This window comes from Nylanderia fulva, unplaced genomic scaffold (genome assembly GCF_048542155.1).
Source record: "Nylanderia fulva isolate GAGA-0341 unplaced genomic scaffold, ASM4854215v1 Scaffold43, whole genome shotgun sequence".
Lineage (NCBI taxonomy): Eukaryota > Metazoa > Arthropoda > Insecta > Hymenoptera > Formicidae > Nylanderia > Nylanderia fulva.
Genome location: NW_028190510.1, coordinates 1,591,843 through 1,610,867, shown reverse-complemented (window position 1 = coordinate 1,610,867; position 19,025 = coordinate 1,591,843). Strand labels below are relative to the sequence as shown.

General features: G+C 32.5%; 1 protein-coding gene across 6 annotated transcripts in view; it reads left to right on the top strand.

The window, feature by feature from the left end:
• Positions 1-19,025, top strand: part of LOC114928115 (uncharacterized) — a 107,492-nt gene that overhangs the window by 22,729 nt on the left and 65,738 nt on the right. For 3 of the 6 annotated variants that reach the window (XR_003819023.2, XR_014925547.1, XR_014925546.1), the window contains one exon: positions 3,914-4,975. The exons of 2 other annotated variants lie outside the window; for them this stretch is intronic. Coding sequence is in view for 1 of the 4 variants with exons in the window: in XM_085486384.1 (XP_085342510.1) it covers positions 8,131-8,275 (145 nt within the window). In the remaining 3 variants the exon portion in view is untranslated. Of the gene's footprint in view, positions 1-3,913; positions 4,976-8,130; positions 8,932-19,025 lie in introns of those variants that run through there. One more of the 6 variants, XM_085486384.1, reaches the window with a different exon arrangement.

Below are 19,025 nucleotides of genomic sequence, written 5' to 3'. Positions count from 1 at the left end.
AAAAGGCGTCCGATTAAAACAATAGAATCGGGAGAAGATCAGAGACGGAGCAAACCCACTAAAACTCGATCCCACTAATCCCACAGGAACGATTCGTCATGATCGTCAGTCAGTCGTCTGGTTGGTTGAGCCGGCATGGAAAGCCATTGTTACGCTTCTATGAGTGGCACCCGGGCGATCTCTCCTTCTCTCTCTCTCTCTCTCTCTCTCTCTCTCTCTCTCTCTCTCTCTCTCTTTCTCTTTCACAGCCTCGGCTTCCCCATCGAGAAGCTGCGAGCGAGACGAGGAGAACCGAGGAGGGAGAGAGACGAAGAGCCGCTTGTAATTACATGGCTTTTATGTACGCGAGAAGGGGCTCTCTCTTTCTCTTTGTCGTGCTCTTTTTCTAGCCTCCGCTCGCTCATCTTCTCCTTGCGGCCTCGCTTCTTCCTTCTCTTTTTCTCGCGACCTCGCGCTCCTCTTTTTTTCTTCTCTTCTCTTCTTTGCGCTCCCTCTTTTCTCCTTTTCTCTTCCTCTCTCCGGAGTAGAGCAGCGACGCGTCCTCTTCTCCCTCCTTCTCGAACACAAACACACGGATGGACGGACACGCGCGCATGCATACCGGAAAGCCGAAACGAAGTGCACGCGAGCGAACGAGAGAGTTAAGTGACCCGACTCGCGCTCACGTGACCTCGTCGTGCAATGAGCCGCGAGGCTCCTTCCAGCCTCGTGACTTCAGATACGTCTCTCTGTCATCTTGTCGCCGCGCTCCTTTCCCGATATCTAGCTCCGCTTTCTTCGGCAGATATTCGGCTCCGACATCGATCATTTTACTCCAAGAGACGTACAAACGATATAGAATTGTTCGACAATTGTCACTTTTACTAAATTCTTCTACTACAAAAATTATACAGGGTGTATCTAAATTTTTTTCTTATATAAACTTGTACTAAAAATTAATCAGGTGTTGTTGTTGATTTCATATTTTCCCTTCTAATGATGCAGGAAGATCAAAAAAATATTAATAAATATTCCTTTTATTATTGGAAAATATTCATCAAGTTTCATTTTTTTTAATTTGTCGGAAATTTGAGAAAAAAAATAAAAACTTAATTTTTACCTCCTTCTTTAGAAAAGTGTAACTCCCCTTTAATTTTCGATAAAGAATCAACTTATCGGAACATCCGTTGGATGACTGAAGATAAAGAAGTTTTCGCAAACTAAGCCTTGTGAAAATAAAATACTAAGAGACCTATATATTTTCAGCTAATTTCAGGTCGAATTTGATTTAATAAAGTTTAAATTTAAGGCTTAGTTAGATTAAATTGGATTTAGTTACAAAGATATGTTATGGCAAAAATCGATGATTTTCGACATTTTCATTGAGGAAAAATCATTTCCAAATAACCTTAGGAATTTCTCAAGAGATAAGCTTGGAATAGTGTTGTGCTTTATAATTTTATTATTCAGATAACAGCAAATACTGATCCTATATCATTTAGAGACGATTTCTCCTTAAAAATGTTGAGGCAAAACATCATTTTTAGTATGTTCCTAATTTTTGTTATTACGTATCTTTATAACTAAGCCTTATATTAAAATTCTATAAAAGCAAACTCTAAAATTAACCGAAGAATGTAGTTCCGTTAATATTTTATTTCCACAAGGCTTAGTTTCCAAAAAAAGCCTTGGAAAATTATTAATGGCTCGACATTTTCGCCGAGGAAAAATCGTACCTCCGAATGACACCAAGAATCTGCTGTCATGAAAAACTTTCCTGCCAATTCTGGGACACCCTGTGCACCTTTTTTTAAATTTTAATATACAAAAGATGGCGGGAGATAAGTATCGAATAACTACCCCGTAAGTATATAGCCGTCCTCGATACCGGCATAGAGCCCATAGTTCCCAAGGTTATTTCTCGGTGTCAAGAGACACCACCGGCATATATACAATGCAGAGCCGCATCGTATCGCTTAATGGAATGATGAGACAGACGGGCTGTCTGCGGTTTCGCTGACAGACAGTCACAGTCCGACTGACTTGGCTTACGAGCTGCACGCGGGGACCACCGGAAGCGGCCCATCACCGCCCCACATTCCCGACTTCCGCTCTCATCCGCTCGAATCCCGGGACTTCTCTTTTTACGTCTCTCCTTGTTACATTACTGCCTTTTTCTCCGACGAACGCGGAGTCGAGCGCGCGTGTCGATTTTTACGAAATTTCATTCTTGCGAAATACTTTCTCGTTTGATCGAGATCTCGTGAGATCCGCAGCTTCAAAAGAAATTTGGAGAAAATCGAAAGAAAACCTACGGGGTATTCTTTATATTACGAGTGTCTGAGAAAAATATTTGGGAGTTCCTATATAGGAATACAAATGGAGAATTTTCCAGGGGCAAAATCATTAATAATACGCAGGAAATTTCATTTTAAGAGAATTCTCGAAGAATTTCATCTGTTGGGAATCGAACAGATCAAATAGATTTACAAGTATATAAGTATACTTCAAAATATACATATACGTAAAAATATATTTTTCTCGTTCATTAAACATTAGAAAAAAAATTAATTTCTTATATATATATGTATCATGTATGCGATGATAAAAGAGAAGCTAGGTCCGAAAAAATGGCGGCCCAGCGCGACCGCACAAAAATCTGCGATGCAATTGGCCCCGATCTTTTTTAAGTGTTGCATCAGTATGCACTCTTGTTAGGGTCTTTTGAACCGTCTCCAGGTGCGGTCGTTTCCTCGCTTAGTCGGTTGTGATGAGTAAAAAATGGTCTCTAATTCGGGAACGTTTCAATGCCGTCGAGAAGGAATAAAATATTTTCGTGCAAAAATAATACAATTGATTCTCGAGTATCGGAGAACAGAAATCCTCATAAAGGACCAATCCACAATTTCGTCTCTCAATCTTCAATTTATTTATTATATAAATATTATATTAAATTACATACAGGACGTTAATTGCAGATTCTTGGGTTTCTTCTCAATGAAAATGTCGGGGCATCGCAGTAATTTTCAGGTTACAAGTGATGGAACATAAAGACTTTTTCATAAACTAAGTCTCGTGGAAATAAAATATTAACGAAACTACATTCTCTCTAGTTAATTTCAGATAGAGTTTAATTTATAATTTTTAATAGAATTCCAATTTAACGCTCAGTTGCAAAAATACATGATGACAAAAAATGATGACCTGCCTCGACACTTTCGCTGTAGAAAAATCATCTCCAAATAACTTTAGGATCTTCCATTAAGATAATCCGGAACATCTTGTATATTATATTTTTTAAATGTATATCTTCGAAAATGCAGGGACACGTACGGAAAAAATTTCTCATCAATTAGTTTCGCAAAAATAGGTACCTGCGTTTAACAGTTTAGCATCCTATCATTCGAGGAATATTAATTTTTTAGATATATATATCTTCGAAAAGCTATAAGAAATAATCTTGGGAATTTTAAGCAGTGACACGTGCGGGAAAAATTTCTCATATCAATCGTTTTCGCAAATTTAGCATCAGGCTTCCGATCAGCCGCTGCACTGTAAAAAAATATGTAATATATTACACAAGAATATGTAAAATTACATAAATAATAAGTGTAAAGTAAAAACACGATAGATAATAGAAATGTTTACCTTTTCATTATTTATCATGTAATTTTACATTTATTATTTATGTAATTTACATATTTTTTTACAAGTGTGTATGCGAATTATTTTTAAAATTAAAATTTTTTATTATTCAAATATATAGATGCACTGTAAAAAAATCTGTAATATATTACACAAAAATATATAAAGTTACATAAACAATAAGTGTAAAATTACACGTTAAATAATAGAAATGTGTACATACCTTTTCATTATTTATCGTGCAATTTTACATTTATTATTTATCTAATTTTCCATACTTGTTTTCCAGTGCGAGACGAAACGTGGAGCGAATCACGATACGAATTCCGGCGAAGCGCGCAGACTGCAGCTTTCCTCGCGCCAAATTACGCGCATTACAACGGGATGAATCTATTAAAGTTTCGGCGAGACCCTACCTTGCAATCATATACCTACATGCGAAGTGGCGCGTCTTAATGGCGCGTTATCGCAGGTTCGGCCGGCCGTATCGACCGCAGGATCTCTCGGGCCGCTCCCGAGGCGTAAAGATGGCGAACGGACCTGAGAGCGAGATTAACAAGGTGCCCCCGGAGGGGCTCGAAATACCTGAAGGCAAGAGAGAGAGAGAGAGAGAGAGAGAGGCCGCCGCTCGTCGCTTGTGCCGGCGCACAATAGCCGTAACGTAATAAGGGAAAGCAACACACTCGCTCACGCACACAAACGCGCACGTATTGACACGCACACTTATTTACTTCGAGGCAGGTGTACCTGCTTGCCTACCTACCCTGGCGAGCCTGGCCTGTCGGGTAGGTAGAGATATAACCGGTCGATACCACGCTCCGATTATAGAGGAGCGGCCGACACTGAATTCTGCATGAGGCTTTTGTTCCGCTCTCTTTCGCCACGGCCAATCGGATTTTCTATTTTCGCGCGTCCCGCTACCCTCACCTTATATTCCTGGCTTTCATCCCTCTCCTTCGCCGTCGATTTTTCAATCGCGACTTTTCGCGAAAATTTATTGCGCGCGGAAAACGTTTATGCGTATGTGCCGTGGAAAAAGAAACTACGCGTGTATATGCATGCGCACGTGACAGTTGAAATGTCATTTTTGGATTAATTAAAATTCTTCGTCAAGTATATGCATTTTTACTTTTATATTTATCGCGCAGACGGACGGCGATTTTTAGAGGGATATTGTGTATCTTATTCGTATATACAGGGTTTTATACTGTTATCTAAATAAAATTATATATAGATGATGATTTGGATAAAATTTGACGTAATAAAAATATGTATTTTATCTGTATCTTAAATGAAAAAAGTCATGACATAATTTAGAATAAGATAATTTGGTTCAGAGTCATAGCACAAATACTTCATTAATAAAACTTATAAATAAAAAAAGTATGAATAAATGTTTATATCCTTTCTATAATTTTTTTTTTATAATTGAGTTTACATAAACGGTCTTAAAAATATTATCTGGAAGTTATCTAGATAAATCGCTATATAATTTTATCTTTTATCTCTAGAATCTATTGTAGATATATTTAATTAACAATATATTTTCATCTCATATTTATCTAGCTAATTTTAAAATTATCCAACACTGCGTGTGTACGTAATCATAGGACATAAAATGTAATAGAAATGCAATTTATAAATATCTTGTTTAGGTAAAAGATAAAAGCAAATTTACCGAAATCATTCGTTCTCAACGCATCTTCAGGTTATACAGGGTGTCCGGTAACTAACGGACCAATGATTAAGGGCGGATTCTCTGGCCAATTTGGAGACGATTTTTCCTTAGCAAAAATGTTGAGAAGTCAATAATTTTCGAGTTATAAGCGATTGAAAAAAAGGGTTTTTTGAAAACTAAACGGTTTGGAGTTAAAAGTCTAACATAATTACATTCTTCAGTTAATTTCAGGTAGAGTTTACTATAATAAAATTTTAATTTGAAGCTTAGTTATAAAGATACATAATGACAAATATTGGAAAGTTGTAAAAAATGATGACCTTTTTCGACATTTTCGCTGAGGAAAAATCGTTCCCAAATTGACCAAAGAATCCATTTGTAATCGTTGGTCCGTTAGTTACCGGACACCTTGTATATCTCTTTTTAGACATTTAAGATGGAGAAAACACAGCCTCTGAAAATGTCTCTTTTTACTGTCATCTTTTATACAGAGTTTCTTAGGCAAGTTGTCAAAACTAATCAGCTGTCATTTTTAAACGCACATACAGAGAGTAAAAAAATAAAATATCTTCTAATGAAGTTTTATTTGCATGTGGACTAAAGATTATTAGATATGTTCCTAAGATGAGCGATTCATGGATTTTTGTAACTCGCGTTTTTAGTGCGATAATCCAACATCAAAGATAAATATTGTATTAAAAAAGAGAATAGCTTTTCAGCGTCAAATATGTTCATTAAACCTCGTTCAAAGAGTTTGAAACTCATACTAAACTATATAATTATAGCCTCGTTTTGGACTGAAAGCATCGGGTGATGTAAAGTAAATCTCATTTCGCGCTTCAAATACACATATGAAACCTATCATACATTATAGATCCTGTTTGCCAGTTTTGTTTTGTTTTTTTTTATTAAAGAATAAGTCTTTAAACATTTATTTGCTAATACTTTGTTAATAAATAATGAAGCTAAATCTTTCATTCAGAATAATCTTTAAAAACATATGTCAAAGTAAATGTGTTGAGAGAAGACAGTCCTTATTCTTTAATTAAATATAGGTTTTTTTAACACTTAGATTATTTAATTTCTCACAATACAAAACTTATTTTTATAATTTAATTTTCGTGATAAATTCATTTTCATGTGGACATTTTAATAATAAATATTTGAAATGTCGCTTCTGAAACATTAAAAAGTTCCGCGTAAAAATTGTCCAGCATTACATTGTGTGATCTCAATTAAAAAATTCATTAACAAAATCAAGAGGAAACGTCAAACGATAAAAAAAAAAAAAATTTGGCCGATCGAGTAATTTCTTTCGAGATTTGGAATGAAATCGCATCCCCGTGGTTTTTGTGGGATAAAAGCGCCGCGGGGATGGAGAGAACGGATGTATATCGGAAGGATCATCGATACGAGTTCGCAAACACTTTCGAACGCCGGCAATCAGTGACGTAATCAGATGTGGAGCGTGAATATTCATGAACGCATGCGCGCACGCTTATTAGCATAACTCGTCCGCTTTATCCATTAATCAGGGACTAAGCAAGCGAGCTACCGCGCTTAACTGCATCGTCCAATTAATATGATTGACCGAAGGAATGTTTCGTTTGGATCCAGATGCAATAAAGATATAAAAAAAAATAACAATAAAATATTAAATTTCGTTCGCCAGGAATGAAATACTAAGGTAGTAGATATTAAACTGACTACACTGGCTGTCTATTAGATTTGTTAAACTATATTTATTGACGTTTCGACCATACGGGCTGTGGTCCTTTTCAAAATTACAATAGAAGCATTAATGAGTTACTGCATATCGTTATTGACATTTAAAAGTACGCTCCGGTGAGACTTAACTTAAGATCGGATGGTAAATTAACTGCGTTTCACTTGTGTCATCTTGCCACGACTGAGCACACTGTACTCCAATCCGGTCGAAACGTCAATAAATATAGTTTAACAAATCTAATAGACAGCCAGTGTAGTCAGTTTAATATCTACTACCTTAAAAAAAAAATAGTTGAAAAATTTGTTCAATTTAACAGATATATCCAACACGTCCCAAACGGCCCACAAAAATTTTCGTGTTAATTTAATACATAATGAAGACACGAATATTTTAACACAACTTAAATCCAAAACTTGGAGCAATTTAAAATAAATTTTGTGTAAAATTAAACATAGTATTGATGTAAAAATTAATTAAAAATATGTTAATTTTAGATTTTATTTCCACTTAAATATTATGAAATAAAAAATCAATATTTTTTTTCTTTTAAATAATAGATGCACATTGTATTATTTTTACACTCTTTTGAAATTATTTTTTAATAATTTAATATTTAAATTCAATTAATATAACAGCAATATGTTAAATTAATACATGAATGTGTTAAATATTTAACACACAAATTTTAACAAGAAAATACAAATTTTCCAACTGTGTAGGATATTAAAAAAATGTATGAATGAAGTGTATATGTATGTTAAATATGCAGAATATTTTAAACATTTTTATGTATGATTTAAATAGCGTCTAAATGAAAAAAAAATGTAACGACGCGATTTTTTAACTTTGAAAGAAGAATCCTGTCGAAGTAAAATAAGCACGGGAAGAAACGTTATCGAGAATGTCGAACGAAGCATTTTGATCAACATGCCGTATCACGTCGATCGGTGAATGTCATCGATACGAATGTCACGAATTCCGATGCGTCATCCATTGTCGATCTTATATGTGAATAGGTCATTTCGATTCTCATATGATGATTATAGCGCCTTGTTCCGGATATGATATGTCTCATTCATCTTTCACTACTTACTTACAGGGTTTGTCCGGAAAGTAATGCGTCGCATTTTTTTGTGACGCGACTATACATCGCAGAGCGATGGGACCGGTTGGGGAGGAAGGGGGGTACCCTTAGCTTTCCAACGGTAGGTCGCTCAATTGTTTCCATGCGCTTGGAGGGTTAGGACGGCTTATTCTGTGAACCTCTGCTTAGTGGTCGCGTCGAACTTGTGATGGAGAGAACGATAGAGCAACGCTATGCGATAAAGTTTTGCGTGAAGCTGGACAAGACGCCGCTGGAAACTTTTGAAATGCTCAAGAAAGTTTTCGGGGACGATTGCCTTTCCAAATCGCAGTCAAACAGATGGCACAAGATGTTTAGAGAAGGTCGGAAGGAGGTCGCCGACGAGGCCCGCGCAGGACGCCCGTCAACATCGCGAACGGACGACAATGTGACTCGTGTGCGCCAATTATTGAATTCAGACCGTCGAATGAATGTTCGCTTAATGTCGGAATTATTGAACTTGCCGAAAACGATTGTTCACGAGATTGTATCGGAAGACTTGGCCATGCGGAAGATTTGCGCAAAACTTGTGCCCAGAGTGTTGACCGATGCGCAAAAGCAACACCGAGTGGAAGTTTGTGAAGAACTCAAGCAACTCTGTGCAGATAATCCCAATTTCCTTCGGCCCCGGCGGACTTTTTTTTATTTCCTCGGCTGAAAAGGGAGCTCAAAGGACAACAGCTCGAGTCGGTTGACAACGTACAAGCTACTTCGACGGCCTCCCTGAACAGCATCCCAGTCAAGGAGTTCCAGAAATCTTATGACGCATGGAAATCGCGTTGGCAAAAATGTATTGACGCAGAAGGGTCATACTTCGAACAATTTTAAGTTGTTTTACCTATGCGATCAATAAATTCTTTTTTAAAAAAATGCGACGCATTACTTTCCGGACAAACCCTGTACATTACCCATACAGCACAAAATATTATGAATGTTTTCCAAAAATATTTCTATAAAATATTGCATAAAAACATTTTAAAATGGTTTAAGGAATATTTTAAAATAATTTAAAAATTTTTTGTGATAAAATTGTTTATATTTTTTAAAATTTTAAAAAATGTTCTTTATCGCTCAGATAATATTTTCTTAAATATTTGATACATATCTTTGAAATATTAGTTTAAATCTATATTCAAAAACATTTCTGAAAATATTTTTTAAACGTGAAAAAGCGGACATAGAAACATTTTAAAAATATTTTGTGCTGTATGGGTTACTTGTAATGCTTCTTTCTGATAGACTTTGTAATTCAAAAAACAATGAATAACAAAAATTTTGATAATCATTTTTTTAACTTTAGATATTTTGAGTATTTTTCGGCGTGATTTCTGTGCATGTATCCAATATTTTATAATACGAACAAATGAGCGTTCAATTTCCTTCAAAAGAAAGTATCTTTTAGAATTGGTGGCGAGTTATTTCTCCAAACATAACTTGTCGAAATTTAATTGATCTTTTTCATGAAAGTATAAATGGAAATAAATAAACGTCGAGAAAAATATCGAAAGTTCCTAGAACCGGAGATAATATCGCGTAAATCGAGATTGCGATTTAATTGCAGTTTTTCGATTAAAAACCAGTATTATGAATTTATGAATTAAACAATGTTCGGATTGTTCGCTAATTGTTTTGATCAATGTTTGAGTGACACGGAATATGTCGGTTTTGTTGACAAATTTCTCATATTTCAAATCGATTTGAAAGAAAACGCTATTTGCACGGCTCAGTATTTTCAATCTTTACTTTTTCTCGTATTAGAAATTAAGTTGATAATAGAGGATTTTTTTATATCGTTCTTTTTGTCATATTATTGTGTTCCACATTTCGAAATATAAATCATTATAAATTGTGCGCGTCATAAATATTGAAAGAGTCGATTGAAATATCAAGCGATTGTATCGTATTAATTAATTTATGATACTGTTTCAATTTTGTCGTTCGGAAGTTTGTGTCAGTGAAACAGAGGTGATGAAAAATTAAAATAAATTTCGAGCAGAAATTAACTTGGACCGTAGCTTCTAAATAATAACGTAAAAGCTAGTATTTTATATATTTGAATATATTAGAGTCGAAATTTTATATTACTGTTTTCAATCTCAATTTTCTCATATTTACAGAACCTGATAAGTTTTTTGATAGGTGCGTACTTTTATATCAGAAAATTTAATTTATATAATTTATTTATTATAATTTCAATGTTTATTACATTATATATATTTATATCTCTTTATAATCTATTTAATTGATATAGGAAAGACAATGATAAATTATTAAATTAAGGCCATGTGTAACGAGCAATACGATATTATTTTATTATTGAGAAGAAAATTCTTAATTTGAAATAATAATTATACAAACGTTTCGAGCTCTACTTGCTCCTCTTCAGTGCGCAAAAAAAAATAGTGATAATAAATAACGATAATAAATAAATACATAAAATTCTAATAAAAAATCCGCAATATATAGTCAATATAAGTTATATAGTTGAGTCATATTTAAAACGCAAAAATCTAATTGGGTTCTTACTTTGTTGAACTATTTTAATGGTCTCAATTCATTGTAAATATATTTTGCGTTTTAACTATGACTCAACTATATAACTTATATTGACTATGTATTGCGGATTTTTTATTAGAATTTTATGTATTTATTTATTATCGTTATTTATTATCACTATTTTTTTTGCGCACTGAAGAGGAGCAAGTAGAGCTCGAAACGTTTGTATAATTATTATTTCAAATTAAGAATTTTCTTCTCAATAATAAAATAATATCGTATTGCTCGTTACACATGGCCTTAATTTAATAATTTATCATTGTTTTTATTGTCATACGAGCTTGAGCATTGGTATGTGATGTTTTGATTAGGTATTAATTTTGCATTGATATAGGAAAGATTTATCTCTACTTTGTACCTCAATTAAATAATTATTGAATAGATTCCCACTTAAAGATTTAAGTTGTTTTCAGCAAAATTACAAGAAGAAAGTGATTTGATTGTTTAAAGTATCAAAGTAGATGTTAGATTAAATATTGAGTCAAAACTAGGAGGAAAATTTTGATTCGAATAATTAACTATATTAATTATATATTTAATTTCTGTATTATCACTCATCATCGAATTACGATAATATTATGATTTAACGATCATTTTATCGTAATGTAATTCGAATGAAGATTAGAAATACGAGATTTCAGTCAAGTCCGACACAAAGAGAGTAATACATAAAATTATATATAAAATTCATTTTCATATTTATATTAATTTTTGCTCCATAAAAATGATTTCGTTTCTGAAAATAATAATTTCGGATTTTATTACAAGGCGCTATGTAATACAAAATTTGACATTTATGCTGCGTTGATCGCCGCACATTATTGAGAGAGCGAGCTCAACTTTTGACACTTAAGAGGATATGTAGATCTTGCGGATGCATAATGAAGAGACGGAACGTGTTGGGCGGGATATTATTACTTTGCATCGCAAGTGCGTAATTACGCAATCATGAAACTGGTCCGAGCAGATCTGGAGCTTGATTAATAAAGAGATGAAAGCTTGCGTATTTATCACGATGCTGACTGTCTGCTCCATATGTCGCCGTATTCAGAAATATCCTCCGCTTCGAAAGTCGAGGCGCGACTTTAAATAATTAATTCAGATAAGCGCGAGACCTACGATTTATTTCCGAATTTCCGTTTTTATCAATTCCTCCGCTATTTTTAGCTAATTGGCGAACAACTCTTATAGTGTACATGCACCGAAATGCAATATGAAAAATGCGGAGTTTTTGAATTGCATAAAATTGTTGAAAAAAAATCTTGAGATAATTGTTCATTAAAAAGGAAAATTTTAAAGAAAAATGTTCATATTGGAAATAGATGATTTGTTGATAGATAGAAAGAGCGATAATGAATTCTCCACGCGATTTTATATTTCGAAAAATTCGATAATTAGTGCACATGCATCTAAATGCAATATTAAAAATGCGGATTTTTTAATTGCATAAAATTATTGAAAAAAATTCGCACACAAAAAAATCTTAAAATAATTGTTCATTAAAAAGAAAAATTTTAAAAAAATGTTGTGATGATCTGTTGACAGATAGAAAGAGCGATAATTAATTTTCGCGTCTCCACGCGATTTTATATTTCGAAAATTTCGTTAAATTAGTGCACATGCATCTAAATGCAATATTAAAAATGCGGATTTTTTAATTGCATAAAATTATTCTAAAAAAATCCGCACACAAAAAAAATCTTAAAATAATTGTTCATTAAAAAGAAAAATTTTAAAGAAATGATGTGATGATCTGTTGACAGATAGAAAGAGCGATAATTAATTTTCGCGTCTCCACGCGATTTTATATTTCGAAAAACTCGATACTTAGTCTCCGCTCTTCCCCAATCGCGGAATAAATATTTCACGAGACGAAGAGAGACGGCGACGCCTCGGCACAAAGTGCATAGCTCGAGTTCGACCGTTTCGTCCGCGTTGTCCGGGCGAGAAAGAGACGGAGAGAAGCAGAGAGAGAGAAATAATATAGAGAACCGGAGAACGAGGCGTGGCCTCGAGCACGACCCCATAGCGTTTCACCGTACCCCTTTAATTCGGCGTATAACGCGACTCGATAACGACTCGATGTGGCTCTTCATCCCCCCACGGGAGTCGTTTTCACGATTTCCGCGGCGTTTCCTCCGGAATACGCGCTCTACATACGTTTAATAACGTCGATGGATCGACGAATAAGCAGCAGACGAAAAGAGCTTCCTTCCGGATAATTATCGCTTTTCTCATTACCGAAGAAATACTGTTCGTTCCTTTTTTTAATGCATATTATATAAATAATACATTTTAGAAGCATTTGTAATTATTATCTTCATTTACATGGATTTTATTATCTGTAAAAAATTGGATTAAAACTATAAAGTTGCAAATGTAATTTTAGGAGAGACTTAAAATGAGTTCTTTTTATATATGAAGACATTTTTAGATTTAAATGTGATTTAAGAAAATTTAAAAAAATTAAAAGGTATTTTTTCACTCCTTAAATACCTCTAAATGATCTAAAAAAATTATTGATATATATATATATATATATTTATTATATAAATAATACATGTACGGAGCATTTGTATAATTATTATCTTGATTTACATGGATTTTTGTTGCAAATGTAGTTTTAAGAGAGACTTAAAATGAGCTCTTTCTATATATACAGGCGTTTTGAGATTTAAAAATGCTTTAAAAAAATTAAAAGTTATTTCTCCAGTCTTTAAAATACCTCTAAATAATCTAAAAAAAATTTTATTGATTAAAATATTAAATGCCCTATAAATATATATATATATCCTTATGTGGAGAGAGAAAATATGCAGACGAAAAATTGCAGACTTTGTAGGCTTTTTACATATGTCCAACATATATTTTTCTGTAAAAATGTTTTTCTAAAATTACAATTAATATACATATTTTAATTATTCATATCGATTATTGTGCCCCGTGTAAAGCGCTGAGCGAAATCACAGTTTCCCCTGCGTAAATGTAGCTGTGGGCTAAATTTTTCAGTAACCGAGTGTCGCTGGAGTTTCCTCCCTTCCCGCTTCTCGATTGTCTCATTAAACATCGACGATTGTCGAAGGGTGAGCGCTAGGGTGCCACTTGCCGTCGCAACCCTTCGTAAAGTTCATTACCGCGTTTATTTTCGCGAAATTTACCAGTAATCGAAAAGTTCAACTTTTCCGTCAAATGTCACTTTATCAACAATGAGAATTAATTGATTAATTTATCATTTGACAATTGTCGAGTAAAAGAGTACTGCTTCTCATTTAAATAATATATTTAGCGAATAAATAATTTCATTTTTTTAATAGCCGTTAATTTATGAAAAAAAAGAGAAATAAATAAAGGAAAAAACCCCTTTAAAGAAAAGAGAAAAATAAATAAAGGAAAACTATAATAGCAAAGAAATATGTTTTTGGACTCTAGTAATATTGAGGGAATCGTTAGAATGATTTAGATACATCTTAAAACATCATGCTGTCATTTTGCTTATTTGTGCATTAAGATGCGTGATTTATTTTATTGCGTACAACTTGTCAGTTATCCTGTGAAGAATCACACATATAACGACGCGTATATTTTTGCATTTGGAAAAAAACAAACAGGAAAAAATCGTTAGAAATATGCATCGAGACCTTAATGAGACCAATTATTCGCCGTTATCGCGTTTATCATATTGCAGAAAACTTTATGAGCTGTGTAGAGAAGACTTTGTCGAGAATATCTGTTTCACTTATTTTATAGTATACCTATATTTTATTATTTTTATTTCTGAAGATAAATAAGAGAAAATATTTTTAAAAACGCGTTCTTATATATTTTCTAAAATTGAAATTCTTTCTCTTCAATAAACATCAAATCATATCAGTCAATTTGTCAGTATTTACTCCTTGAATTGACATTTTAAATAATAGAATGTCAGATTATATCGATATCGATGTATTAGTCACAACATATATTGATTTACGAAATATTCTAACTTTCTAATCACACTGTAAAAAGCTTTCGAATTTCAAGAACTCGATTTAGCACACATAAGTGCACGAATTATAAATTTTCGACAAATAACTTAATTAATTAAATGAGAAAAAATTATATCACGATTTAAATTAATAAAGAATTATTATTTGTTCAGTCTTGGTCGTTTTATATAACTTTTTTCTCATTTTTCTATTACTGGCGACTTCAATATACACATCAAATTAATAAATTAAATTACCAAATACTCAATTACTACGAAAATAACGATGCATCAGCTTACGCACCTACGAGATCATGGATCTGTGCCAGTTCACCTTTCCCAACATCTTCGTATTCGATAATAGCGATCGAAGCGATGCTGCAACAGTGACTTAACTCCGGGTACCATCTGCGCTATTACGGTAATTAGAACGTAATTGGGCATAAATTGTTCGGCATCCTTTCCGGGACGAAACGTGCGGGCAGACGGCGAGATGGCGGGATTTCGGGGTGTCTACCCCCGAGTAGAGGATATTTAGTGGTGAAGAAAGAAAACAGGGTGTCCAGGAAAATTGGAAAATAAAATTTAAGACCATTTCATAAAAAGGACTCGTACAAAATATTTTTAAAATCTTTTAAAAATATTCATTAAAAGATAAAATAACTCTCGAAAATATTTTCAAATGTTTCCATGTCCGCTTTTTCACGTTTAAAAAATATTTTCAGAAAGATTTTTAAATATAGATTTTAATATTTCAAAAATATGTGTGAAATATTCAAGAAAATATTATCTGAGCGATAAAGAACATTTTTACAAATATTTTTAAAGCCATTTTAAAATGTTTTTATGCAATATTTTATAGAAATATTTAGAAATATTTTTTGAAAACATTCATAATATTTTGTATATATAGGAATGTATAAGAAACTAAAAACTTTATTTTCTTTATCAAGTCATAATTGCATGTTACTGAGAGAAAATACATTACAAATATTCAATACAATATTCTCTTATATTCTATTTGAACGATTAAAATCTATAACTTGTGCGTAACACATATTTTTGGATTTCAAAATAAAAAATATATTGTATTATTTACAAAGTAAGATGAAATATTTTTTACTCGAATAATCTCAATTTTTAGAAGCAACTAAAAAAATCAAGGATCTACGAAAAATTTAAGCACATTTCCAGGATTTTTAAAGAACAAAATTCCAGAACATTTCAAGGACTTCAAGGATTTCAAAGACACACCCTGGAAAAGCGCCATTAATATATCTCACGGCTTTTTTCGCTGTTTACTTCGCACGATGTATTTATATACTCAACTGAAGATCATATGGTAATTTCTATTGCTTAATCGCGCTGATTATATACCGCAAAAAATATTGCAGAATTACATGCATCATATTTAAGTGTCAAATTACGCAAATATAAATAATAAATATTTATATGAATTTTATAATAGCATTTCTGTGTTATTTATTGGATAATTTTGTATATTTACATATTTCTTTAAGAAAGACAGTAATAGTTGTTTAAGATTCTTTTGTTTCTCAAAATTAATAGCAAATTATTAAGTTCATCATTTCACGATTCATCGGTCATAAATTATTGATATGAAATATTATATGAATTTATTTTTTATTTTTAAAAATAAGAGAAGAAGTTTTTATCACGTCATCGACCGCGTATGAAGTGTCCTGAGAAAAAAGAAAACGAGGATTGTGTGAAAATATAATACGAGTTAATGTGTCATCTAATTTTAAAAAATAATTTTCTGTGGGAGACCAGAGGAAAAAGTTCTCCTTTATTTGATCAATTTTTAAAATTCTCTTTCCTTTCTCCTGTTGCTGCCATGCTCGATCTCGCTGTAGAGCATTCAATTTCCGAGAAACTCCGTTAAACAAGACGATTCAACAGGTGACGTCTTGCTGCGCCGTCGTGTTTTGATGATTCTTCTCGACGATCTGTCTTCATTATGTATTTATATTTTTCTAAACAGCTGTTTAAATCATTCTTCATTTTCATTTTCAGTGTGATTCGAAAGAAATAATATTGTTAACACAACAAAATATATATATACAATCAATCATCGTATTAAATATATATAAGTTTATAAATTAATTATATTAATTATTAAAAATATATCATTAACATAATCAATGGATATTATTATAATTAATATGTTGATCCTAGAAATTTTATTTATGTATTATATTATTTTCAAAGGTCCATTGAATACATTTTTTCATACCTAAAATGATTTTTTCTGCAGATACGAAAAAGAAAATAAAGAAGAATGCTTGTTGTTTCTGCTGATAATTTTTTGTTACTTTTCAGGATTTTTTCCAAATATAATTTACAAAGAAACCGTTCAAAATCACATAAGGAACAATAAATTATTATCTTCAAAAAATCGTATGTCTCTTTAATATTGTTCGGTGGATCCAAACATAAAACATAGCTGTACGGAAAAAAGAATTGGCTACCATAGCTAAATTTTAGCTGTCCATATATTACAACCTGAAATTTAGTTATCACGCCTAAATTTCAGCTATGGTAACTAATATTTTCTAGCCATAGTTTAACGGGGAATGTTATAGCTAAAAAATATTAGCTGTCAGCTAAAATTTAGGCATGATAACGAAATTTCACGTGTAATATATGAGCAAATAAATTTAGCTATGGTAGCTAATTCTTTTTTCCCGTTACTGTATTTATATATTATTATCATTCTTTAATATAATTATGTTTTAAGATTATATATTATATCCATTTTGTCATTTATTAATTAATATAACAGAATTCTTTTTAGAATTAAAGTTCTTTAAATAGAAAGCAAATAAATGATTAAGATGTTTTCTTTATGGAAATCGCACAGAAAGAACGAAAATACAGAAAAACATTGTCATTTGAAATGTAAATTTAAAATTTTTATCAATTATCTATATAACATGAAGTCACAGATAAAAACCACATGCACATACAAAACAATAAATAATCTTTCAAGTAATTCTTTCAAGTCATTCATCGACCCTTTTGAGAAGTGTCTCGCTGTTAAGGGAAAATATACATTTACTGAAAACAAGAATTCTTAATGTCGTTTATTCCGAATCCTTCGACACATCACCTCTTAGGAAGGAATTTACAAGTCAAGGTCGTCACGCATCGTTTTCGTCGCTCTTGAAAGGGGAAAAGAAAGAGCCCGACACTGATATCGACAGCGTAGTACTGGTAATCGCTACGGAGAGAAGAGCGGAAGAGAGAGGGAAATGCCTATAGTTATGGGAGTCACTATAGAGAGCGGAGTAAGCATTGTAAATCAATACCCCGACACGGCGCCCTGTGTTCCAGCACACCAATACACGTACGTACTGCGTCGAAACATACCCTCCATCGCTGTCAGACGCCGAAATACAAGCTTCTAGGCGGAGAGACCCGAAGGGCGGAGGCGGCAGGGAATTATAGGCGAATTGGAAAGAGTAGATTTTTTTTCCCTTCCTGTCTCTTTCTTTCTTCAGGATGTCCAGCTCAATGAAAAAAATCCCTCGATTTTTTCAGATTTTTCCAAGACCAGAAATTCATTTTTTTCCCTGGCTTTTTAGTTTTATTTTTCCCAAGTATCTAACTTGCATATATCTATATGATGAATCAATCGAATGAAATAATCGTATCAGGAATAATTATGATAATCGAAACAAACATGTCACTATAAACTATTTAAATAATCACCTTGTCTCTATTGAAATAAAATAACACGACGATGAAAATATAAATGAACGAAAACACTGTATATGAATCAATTTTTAGCAACACAGAAAATTAGCGTGCTGGGAGTCAAGGAAAAGTTTATTTAATAAAAAATTTCAATTTTTATTTTTAATTTTTTATATAAATTAATATAATATTTTTAGGGTGTCCAGCTCAATGAAAAAAATCTCCCGACTTTCTCAGATTTTCCACGACCAGAAATTCATTTTTTCCCTGGCTTTTTAGTTTTATTTTTCCAAAGTATATCTAACTTGCATATATCTATATGATGAATCAATCGAATGAAATAATCGTATCAGGAATAATTACGATAATCGAAACAAACATGTCACTATAAACTATTTAAATAATCACCTTGTCTCTATTGAAATAAAATAACACGACGATGAAAATATAAATGAACGAAAACACTGTATATGAATCAATTTTTAGCAACACAGAAAATTAGCGTGCTGGGAGTCAAGGAAAAGTTTATTTAATAAAAAATTTCAATTTTTATTTTTAATTTTTTATATAAATTAATATAATATTTTCAGGGTGTCCAGCAGACTCAATGAAAAAAATCCCTCGATTTTTT